A 10,917-nucleotide genomic window follows, 5' to 3' on the forward strand; every position below is an offset into this window, starting at 1 on the left:
TTAGTAAGAGGTGATATTCGTTCTACTCATAAGAGTTAACTATTATGGAGTATAAATCAAATAGGATCAAAGTTTGACTGTTTACATCAGTTGTCAATCTTTTTTTCAACTGAACGGTTTAATTTTATATGTGAGATCTAACAACTTGATATTTTTTTACCAATATATTTTTCAATAGCTTGATGTAGGACTAAATTCAAAATTTGTGTTTTAATAATCTCTCATTATATTAGAGTTCTGCATATCGATCACCACTCTCTCTCTCTCACCAAAATTTTTATCAAGCATCATATACTAAAAAACCATTTAATCTTGTGGATCCATCATGATAGTTATCAGCTTTTAAACTTTAGCTCAATCATGATAGAAGACAATCAATAAGGAAGCCCTAAATAGCATGAATTGTTGGCTTTGTTGGGGTTCTTGGCTGCTTGGGTGTTTGTTTGGATTCTCTGCTAGTTTTGTGTTTTGGATCTTTTGCTCTGTTGCAGGTTGTTTCTTCCTCGCTTCGGAACCTTTCGGCTGATTGCAGGTTTGTCTTGCTGGCATTGCTGAAGATTGTTGCTGATCGTTTGTTTGTCGTTTTGCTTGTTGTTTTGAGTTATGTTATTTAGCTTTCTTTTTTCTTTCTTATTGTAATAGATAGGATCTCATGCTCAATAGATTTTATTTCAAATGCTTTTAGAGAGCTTCTGATCCTTTAAGGAGTTGTACTTCTTTTTTATAGAACGTGTAGGCCCCTGTGCGGATTTTAACCAAAAATAATGATCAAACTATCAAACCTGATAGTATTTGTTAGGAAGGATAAACTATAAAAAAAAAAATCAAAAGTTGAGCTACATGTACCAATGATCAAAACATTCTTTAATCAACAAACTTAAACTTAGGTCATCTAATTTCATATAAATTGAATTCAAAAATTTTCATTGAAAGCAATGCAAACTTTAAATTAAATATCGAGCGATAAGTTGTGCATCACTCAACAAAGATTGTTTGAATGATATGTTAATATCAAGCCTTGCTCATCACAATGACTTCACTCGGGACCATGGGCGGATCCCCATTGACTTGACGGGGGGCAAATGCCCCCCTCAATTTTTTTTTTTTTTTAATTTTAAGGGGAATAGTTTGGAATATTTTTGGTATTTTAGGTATTTTGCCCCCTCTCAAAAAAAATTTTTGCCCTCATTTTATCAATCCTAAGCATCTTTGCCCATCCCCCACCCAAAAAATTTTTTTTGCCCACCCTTAAAAAAGAAACTGGATCCGCCCCTGCTCGGGACAACTTTTTTGTTACTTTTTAAACCAGTTTATTAATACCAAAATTTCTTAGCTGTCCCAAACAAAGCCATTCAAGAAGATTTGTGAGAAGCTTCCCTTGATATCTAACCTCTAGGTCTTCTGCTACAGGAAGAAACAGCTTTTTCAAAAGCTGGAATGCAGCTATTATTAGGTCTTGAAGCAATGGCTGGAAGTAAGGCTTCATTTGGAATGACTTTATTTCAATTTTTTAAAGCAATTTTCTAGTAAAAAAATTTAATTTTTGTATTTGAAAGCTGCTTTAAAAAACAGCAAGAAAATCATCCCAAACGAAGCCTTAGCCTTCTCAAAATTGCTAATGGAGTAATAGTTGCAGGCAACAGATTTTTGTACTGAAAAGTTTGTGACAGCTTTCTTATTACTTTTTAAAGTAGCGTTCTAATACAAGAATTGTTAGTTCTAAAAATTCGTGTACTAAAAAATTATAAGAAAGCTGTCCCAAACAAAGCTTAAATATATCCATCGACGAAACAATTGGAATTCAAATGAAAAGTTAATAATTGAAGGTAAATAGATCACAGAAAGTTCAGAAAGACTGTTATGAACAAACAGGTAAAAATTTTGAGAATTGAATGCTGAGGTGAAGATTAATCAAATACAGACCTGCTAATTAGCTAAATCTTACCATCTTTAAAGAAAGAAAACATAATGAGTTCGTATCATAAATATGCATATGAGAGTAGAATTATTTCTAGATAGGGAAAAAGCCCAAATAGTTAAGAACATGCCCAGCTCAAGGAAAACCTAGAGTAAAATCAATGCTTCTAATGAATTATGTGAACACCATTATATATTTCCTTCTTCTTTTCACCTATTTGATCTTCTTCACTCAGATATTTAGGGCTATAATTCAATTCTTATCATATTGATAATTATTATAGATATTTTGGGTCTATTGTTCAGAAAGACGGTGAAATAGATGAGAATATTATTAGCAGAATTCAAGTTGGATGGTTGAAGTGGAATGCATTAGGCTTGTTGTGCGATAGAAAAGTCCCCCTCAAACTAAAAGGAAAAATTTATAAGATGGTGGTGAGATCTATCATGTTTTATGGTGCAGAATGTTGGCCATTAAAAAAGAAGAATAATATTCAGTTAAGTGTTGCAGAGTTGAGGATACTTAGATGGATGAGTGACTTTACACTTGGAGACAGGATACGAAATGAGCATATACATGAAAAGGTTGGAGTAGCTCCAGTGGAAGATAAGGCTTGAGAGAGTCGCCTTAGATGATTTGGTCACATAAAACGGCGGCCTTTCGATGACCCGGTTAGAAAAGTAGATGAGTTAGATTTAGCTTATGTCAAGAAAGGTAGAGGTAGACCTAATGACCTTTTTTTTTAGATTTAAATGAGAATTTGACTCTTAACATAACATAATGGAGAAAAGGGATTCGTGTAGTCGACACCATGTAGTAGGATAAAGACTTGATGTTGTTGTTATATTGATAATTATTATAGGATCACTTGGATTTATTTATTCAAATGTTGAGTCATACATCCATAATATATTTTAAACATTTTATCAAAAAAATAAGTACAATACTCTGCATTAATAAAATCTTACACACTCACTATCCTTTGAAACTTATGCAATCACTATTGTGTATATGCTTGCACACAAAAAACATCATTGTTGTGAACCTATGACCCATGGGTTGTTAGGCAAGCATGGACAACAAATTAGACTGAATAGCCATAATTTATGGTAGTTACCCTGACCTTTGTTTTTCTCTACAGTGTTGGACCAGTAAACAACCCAATGCTTCAAATCAGATAACTAAAATGAAGCTCTTCTGTGAAACAAATCCAGAATAATACAAATACATCCAAAGGTTCAGAATGCAGGAAGAGTCATTTAAAATTTTAATTTATATCATTAAAATAAAATCTTACGTTTTATTACTCCATGACAGCAACACCACCAGCTGCTTTGATCTTCTCTATGATGCCAGTGGCTTCCTCCTTGGTGACCCCTTGCTTCAGAGTAACAGGAACCTTCTCTACCAAATCCTTAGCTTCCTTCAATCCAAGATTGGTGAATGTTCTGACTTCTTTGATCACCTTAATCTTTGCCGCAGCATCGAACTTCTCGAGCTTGACATCAAAAGCAGTCTTTTCAACCTTCTTCTCTTCCATCTTTTCAGGAGCAGAACTGGCTTGCAAGCCTGCACCAAACCCGTCAGAAGATACCTTCTGCAACCTTAGATGCTTCAGCCGGTGTTGCAGAGCTGGACCAAGCTGCATCAGCTCTTCTGGAGAAAGTGAGGTGATACGAGTGGCAAGCTGCAAGATATTCTCAGATGGAGGTGGCCTTGGTCCATAAGGATCATAGAATTCTGGATATTTATACCTCTTTGGCTTGGGATTAGGGTCTTTAGGAATATTGTTTGAATAAAAGCGATAGAATTGAGGTAATCCTGGATACTTGGTTGTAGAGTTAGAAGAAAGAAGGGTTCTAAAGATAATGGAGGATCTCATTAAGAAAGAATGGATTTGAAAGAAATGGTATGTTTCTCTTCCTTTTAAAGGTTTAAACCATCTGGCTAAAAAACTTAGCCAGTGATTGAATTTTTAACCATGATTTTACCTGCAGGAAACAAGAATATATATATGCTTTATGTTGCTGAGTAGGGAGCCAGGGGGGCATTTGTTCTCTCTAGTGGAGCACGCACAAAATCAGGAAAATGATTTCTAAACAAACCAGCAATATAAATAATGACCACAAGATTCAAGAAATTATGACTTGAATGAATAAGGTTTCGTTTGGGGTAATTTTGTTACTGCTTCTTAAAACAGCTTTTTAATAAAAAATTAAGATTTTTGTACTAGAAAGCTGCTTTAAATAATAGTAAGAAAGCTATCCCAAATGAAGCTTATGTGAGCTGCAGAATCTCAGGTTCACCATTAAAATGTACTTCGGCGAAACAATATTTATTATAGGCGATTCATTTTTCATAAAACCATAATTGCATTTAACAAAGCCAAACAAAGATAGATATACACTGCATTCAAATGTATCGACCATGTCAGAGTGGAAAACAGCCAACGTTCATTACAACAGGCAAGGATGTTACAGGTTGTTTACTTGGGAAACCTTCACCAAGAACTAAGAAATCCTTCCCTGCGAGAATGAGAATTATGAAATCCAAATCTACTCTCTATTTGATGGATGCATAAGTAGACTACAATTTACAAAATACTTTGCATCGGGATTTTTGGATAAAAGTTTAGTTTGTATGGCCCTGATCTTAAACCAAATCCAATGAACTTGAAACTCAGGCTTCGTTTGGGACGGTTTTTTCCTTGCTTTCTAAAACAGCTTTCTAGTACAAAAATTTCATGAATTTGAAAATTTTGTAAGTAATTTTTGTACTAAAAAGAAGTTTTAAAAAGTAGTATGAAACTTGTCCCAAACAAACCCTCAATCTAACCGAAAAAAGTTGATCAAGATATGCAAATCATTGCACAAACGGCACATCATACAATGTTGCATGATTCAGCATCACATTAACCAGATCTATCACGTGCAAGCTTAGCAAAATTCTAGGCTTTGCCTCATAAGGTTGTAAATTGCATAGAGCTGTGTAGACCTCCACATATTTTTGGTAACACAAATTAAAGGCTTCTTCAAAACAAAGCTATTTAATGCTTAGAATGTCTCACCCACCCCCCATCCTTGCCTATAAAATCAAGAATAAAGTCTTTGGTAGATAATCTCAAACCTGAATATACACTTTGAAATCATCTAAATAGTATGCTCTGAAATCAACTAAAACCTAAATTGTCGGATCTGAATAAACATGAAGTCTATAAATAGTATTAAAAAAAATGAAGTCTATGAATGGTTGGTGTACTCCTTTTGTTGCTGCCTTGCTGTGCCTCCTCCTGATCTTGATAGTTGGAGGTGGCTTCTATTTTGTTGGCTCAGTCTTTCGAGCTGGCTTTGATTGGCTTGTTTTTTTTTTCTTTGTAGTTGCACAATTGTAATAGATGGATAAGTAGCTCTTAGGTTTTATTTCAAATGTTGTCTTTTTAGCGGAGCTTATGGTTTTTTAAGGACTTGTATTTCACCTTTTAATTAATGCATAGGCCCCTTTACGGTTTTCCCAAAATAATAATAATAATAATAATCAAAAATAAAAAATGAAGTCTATGAATGAAATGTCGTAATTAAATCTAATATCACAAACACATCTACCATCCACAGCTCAAGCAAATGAATGATGAATAGGTATATAACAGCATCTTAATTGAATAAGCTCTTCCCAATACGCAAGGAGTGAGCTGACCTGCTGATTCCACATAGCATAACCCATATGACCTCATGACTCATTGATTCAGGTAAACTTAACACAAAGTTCTTGTAATCTCTGCCCACTTCAACTAACAAATGAATCTAGGCTGTAATAATACCCCAAACCCTCATGTTAGACTTTAATTAGTAGGCATATCAAGCGGCTGATCACAAAGTTCACAATGACCCTCTTTATTCCTCTCTGAAAAATTTATGAAATTGGCACACCATGTAGCTCACAACATGAATAAGGCAGTGAGAATTAAGTGACTCCTAAAGCAAATCAGTGAAGTCCACATGTTTAATAATAATCAACTCTCAAATCTCAATGTACCCCTTTGATCAAGAACAAGACCATACTTCACAATTCACACCATAAATGAATTGTTGTCTAAATGGTGATATCCATAATTCTAAAATGAAGAAACTTTAATCTGACCAACCAGTGATGGTAAGGTGCTCAGATTATTTAAACCCATCACATCAAAGAATCAAACGATCTTGACTCATAATTATCAATAACACATCACTAAGACAACTATGTTAGGACAGAGTTCGTAATCCAGTATACACAATGCATGTCACTTGCTATGATGCACAAACGCGGACACGGTGACACGGATACGACACGACACGAACACATGACACATCAATTATTGAAAATATAGGGCACTAACATGGGTTGAATACGATATTATAATTTTTATAAAAATTGAATAAGTATAATATTAAAAATAATTTAGAAATGATAAATCATTTAGTTGAAATTTATGCTTAAAATGATTAATATTACGATGTCGAGAGTCAGGTGTCAATGTCGTGTATTAGGCATCGAGAGAGGAGACGACAATGTTGTTGAGAGCCGATATTCTTAGCTGCACAGAATTTCTTCAAGGTAAGATTAAGCGTATGCACAACACAGGGTGTCCAAAAAATATGAGAATATGCTTGCTCTACAAGTAGACATGCAGCTCTACAAATAGGTGCACTATCAGTAATATCCTGGATGATGTTTGAAGGCCCCACCATCATGATAACTTCTTTGATTAAATTAGAAATGAAGAACTTACCCTTGTACTATCCTTCACAGTTTACAGCTTTGATAAACATAGGATAGCTCTCTGTTACAGTCATGAAGTTGATAAGTGGTCTTCTTTGTGGATCTGTCCACCCATCACAAACCAAAGTAACTCTTTTTTCCTTCCAAACTCCTCTAGTAGGCTCGAGCAACTTTTCAATATTATCCCTCTCTTTGCAATAACTTCGTTCTAATGACATTATATCCTAGATGGCACGTATCTTGCAAGATTATTATTGCATGTGTAGGTAAAGGCATTCTTGTAATGTAGATTCCTTGATAGGTTAAAAGGAAGTCCAACTAAGCAAAACATTCTAGCTATTTCCCCATCTTGTTGTTCTCTTATTTGTAAATTAAATGATTTCTCCAAAGCACTATCTACAAAATGTTTTTTTTTCTTTTTGGTTCATATCCCTCCATTCGGAAATGCCCTTTGTTTACAGTACTATCATTACTTCTAATTGAAGAAGATGATGAAGGATATGAAACATGGGTGCTTGAAAGTGAAATCTATTTTGGAAGCTCTTTTTTACTCCTTTGCTCAGCTTCACTGATTTTCCTTTGTAATTCAGCCATTTTTGATGAGGCTATCTTCGAACATATTTTAATTTCATGACCACTAATCTTCAACAAATGAGCTTTCACTCTATAATATGATCCTTGGTATGTGGCATTACAGTAATTGCATTTGAATGCAATATTGCCACCCCCTTCTGATGTTTTACCTATTTTTGTCACATAACCCCATAGAGGCTTGTTATCTTTAATATTGGTCACTGATGGACCATCATCAAATCCAATTCCTACGCCACTAGAGCTCATTATCCTACGAATGATCGACACAAATTAAACCACATAAATTTGAAACATGAAATTTTTTAAGTAAAAGTATAGATATGTCGCAGATATGCTGGGAGTCCAAGGGGCCGCTGCCCCCTGGCGGGGTTCGACTGGACCGGTCAGGTCGCGGGGTCAAGGGACAATGCCCATGCGGGGGTTATAAGAGTAATTTTAAAATTTTCTCTAGCTTCTTGGTGCCGCTTGGTACCATTCGGTACCCCTTGGTACTGAGCGGTACCAAGCATTGATATTGAGCATTGTACCGAGTGTTGCGGAGAGGCACCGATCAATACCGAGTGGTACCGAGTTCTGGTACTGAGCGGTATTGAGTTCTGGTACCGAGTGGTACCGTGTTCTGATACTTAGCGGTACCGAGTTCTAGTACCGAGTTCTGGTACCGAGTTCCGATACCGAGCCTACGATGAAGAAAACAAAGAAAAAGAACCTTCACTGCTCGCATCACCTTCACTGTTCGCATCTTTGAGTCGCTCTGTCGATGAAAGATGATCATGTCGGCTTTAATGCTCTCATCGTTGAGCATCTTCGTCGACAAAGGATGATCTTATCCACTTCTATGCTCGCGTCGTCGAGCCGCTCCTTCGACTACAACGAAGAAGACGAACGCCTGTGCGGAAACAAAAAAACAAGCTCGTGTAAATGTTTAAGCCACATAAATGAATAGAGATATCGAGCGGGTAGCCGAAATGAATAGGGCAAATTGCGGTTCTTTTTTTTTTTACAGGACATGCATATCCGATACATGTGTCTTGTCAATTTTAAATAATATTTTAATTGGACACGGCAAAGCCATATCCGACACATATCCGTGCCGTATCAGAGGCATATCCGTATCCGACGCGTGTCCGATATAACATGCCTCGTAAATTTACTAGAAAAATACCAAATGTTCAAATGTTGGACCCAAAAATTTTTATGCTAGGCAAATTTGGTGCAAAATTCAAAGTTTATATATATATATATATATATATATATATATATATATATAATGTGAGCGTTGAGACAGGAACATTGAAATTCTAAGTTTGAAGTTAATAAAATTATTATTTTTCATAGTTATGACTTTACATTAGTTTATTTAGTATGAAAATGTCTCTCTGATGATGATCTTTATGGAGAACAAGTTGAATTCAGCAAATGCTCATGCTGGTTTGGTTCTCTATTTTAGTTGTTTTCATGCTTTGATTTAATTCTAGAACTTGGATTATTAATCAAGTTATTGAGCATTAAATGAATGTTTTTCCTTCCTATAATTGATTCACTATTGTTAATTGGCTGGTTCTAGCTATTTTTCCCTACCGCTAATTCCTATGATTTTTTGCGTTGTAGCTATGGCATTACTTGTCAATAGTGAATAACACCACAGCTCAACGTTCCTTGGAGACATCACATAACACATGACGTGGTGTGCAAATTTTAAAAAATAGCAAACATATTGAAAAATCATGAATAATTCATTAATAATTCAAATAATATAAAAGATCCTCAAGAAAAAGAAGCACCGTCACTACTTTTTCCCTTCAACCTCCCGAGTAAGTGCCACGTTAACTTGTTCTAAATGATACTCATTTGAATGCTCCAACGGATTATTATACATGATGAATCAAAGCTATCTAAATAATTAGAAATCGCAGTGTAATCACTCGACTCTTTAGTTGAACTTTAATCGGTAGCTTTTTTATTCACACCGATTTATCTTGATTCCATTCCAAACGTTGATTGTATATTCTGCTTCTACTCCAATCGAGTTCTGGCTAATCAAAATTTAGGTTCCCTGATTGGAATAGCCTTTTACCGTATACTCAGCAAAAAAGCTAATCAAAACATCACTAGCAAGCAATCAAAGAAACTGTAAGAAGGAGGATATTATATTACCTATAGACAACAGAGGGGTTAGAGAAATCCCAGCGAACTCAAAATGTCGGAATCGCAAAGAGCAGATGGCTTAGAGCACCGTAAGGTATACGCGACGGCCGGCCATGCGACTGCTGCGGTGTCCGGGACCTCTGGGCTCTGAAGTGCCTCGGCTAGGGTATGGGAGGTGATGAAGAAAAGGCGAGTGTTATAGAGTATGCATATACAAATTCAACCTATTCATTAATTTAATTTTTGTGATATCAAAATAAAATAAAGGTTCAAATTTTATGGTATATTTGATATCAAAAAGCAAAATTTTTTAAATTAAGCGTAATTAAAAAATGTCTTAAGACTTAAGAGTTTAAGCTTGCTTTAAAAAAAATTAGGCAAAGTTGCCCATTTAACGGGCGACTAGCATTTAACTAAGATTTGCCGAGTCAGATAGTCATTAGCATTAGGTTTAACGAAAACTTAATGTAAGTCGTCAATTTAATAGGCGACTTATAAGTTGTCCGTTAGTTGGTCGACTTATATAAAATAATTTTTTTAAAAATAAAAATTATATTTCCCCTTTCTAAAAATAATGCAATTACTCAGTCATGTTATGCTTATAGTTATGATAAGAAAATATTTGTAGCTCCATTTTTAGCCATGTTATGTTCTTTACTGTTTTCATTGGTGTTGTAGATACTTACTGTTATACACATTAAAATCTGTTTAGAGTCATTATTGATGATATTGGATGCTGAAATGGTTGTGACAAACATGACTCAAATAATGTGATTTGAGCTGCAAAATTGTATTATTTTATCATAAAGACTTGTCTACATCAATTTTTTGTTGTCATTATATTCTTTAATTTTTTATCAGTTATTTTAGGTTTCTAATATAAATTAATATATCAAGAAGTTTTATAGTTGGGTATAAATATGTGTTGTGAACACCTCTCTAAGTGATATAAGAAATGCAGTGAAGAAGTTGTAGAAGGATTTGCTTCACTTAGGTGATTTCTCTACATTAGTTGAGTTTTAAACTTTCTTTACTTTATAATGAATTGACCTATTATGAAGAAAATTAGGGACACTCCAACGAAAGATTTACTGGAGAGTGGAATCAGACGATTGCACCAATATATGGGAAGATGCCCGGATCATCCTTTAGAGATGAAGGCCAGGGAAATAAAATATTTAGATGTTGCATGCATGAGTGGACAGAAGATTACGATTATATACTTATGTGCATGCATTAAAAGTTAATGAAAATAAATGTGTATAAGAGGAATAATTTCTTGAATAGTCAAGATTGGATAAATTTAGAGAGGACATTCTACACGCATGATCATCATTTTGTCAGTCAACATGACCTTTAAATGTGTTATCATCAACTACGATGTGACGGTGGAGGTACTTTGGCCGATGAACTTGAAACGTCTGTAGATGATATGGATCACATCATTCACTATCATCTTTGGTTACTATAAGAAGATGAATTTATTGTTACTTTTTACA

General features: G+C 34.8%; 1 protein-coding gene across 1 annotated transcript; it reads right to left on the bottom strand.

The window, feature by feature from the left end:
* Positions 1 to 2,894: 2,894 nt before the first annotated feature.
* On the bottom strand, positions 2,895 to 9,634 carry LOC110114645 (50S ribosomal protein L7/L12). The gene is made up of 2 exons (XM_020847590.2): positions 9,428 to 9,634; positions 2,895 to 3,909 (listed from the first exon to the last, which is right to left on the bottom strand). Exon 2 carries the CDS (start codon positions 3,798 to 3,800, stop codon positions 3,222 to 3,224), a length of 579 nt encoding a protein of 192 aa, XP_020703249.1. The 5' UTR covers positions 3,801 to 3,909; positions 9,428 to 9,634; the 3' UTR covers positions 2,895 to 3,221.
* Between the last annotated feature and the right edge of the window lie 1,283 nt (positions 9,635 to 10,917).

Source organism: Dendrobium catenatum, unplaced genomic scaffold (assembly GCF_001605985.2).
Source record: "Dendrobium catenatum unplaced genomic scaffold, ASM160598v2 fragScaff_scaffold_1341, whole genome shotgun sequence".
Lineage (NCBI taxonomy): Eukaryota > Viridiplantae > Streptophyta > Magnoliopsida > Asparagales > Orchidaceae > Dendrobium > Dendrobium catenatum.

What these genes read in the sequence shown, in the direction of transcription:
- LOC110114645 (XM_020847590.2), bottom strand. Translation starts at nt 3,800, where the DNA reads ATGAGATCCTCCATTATCTTTAGAACCCTTCTTTCTTCTAACTCTACA.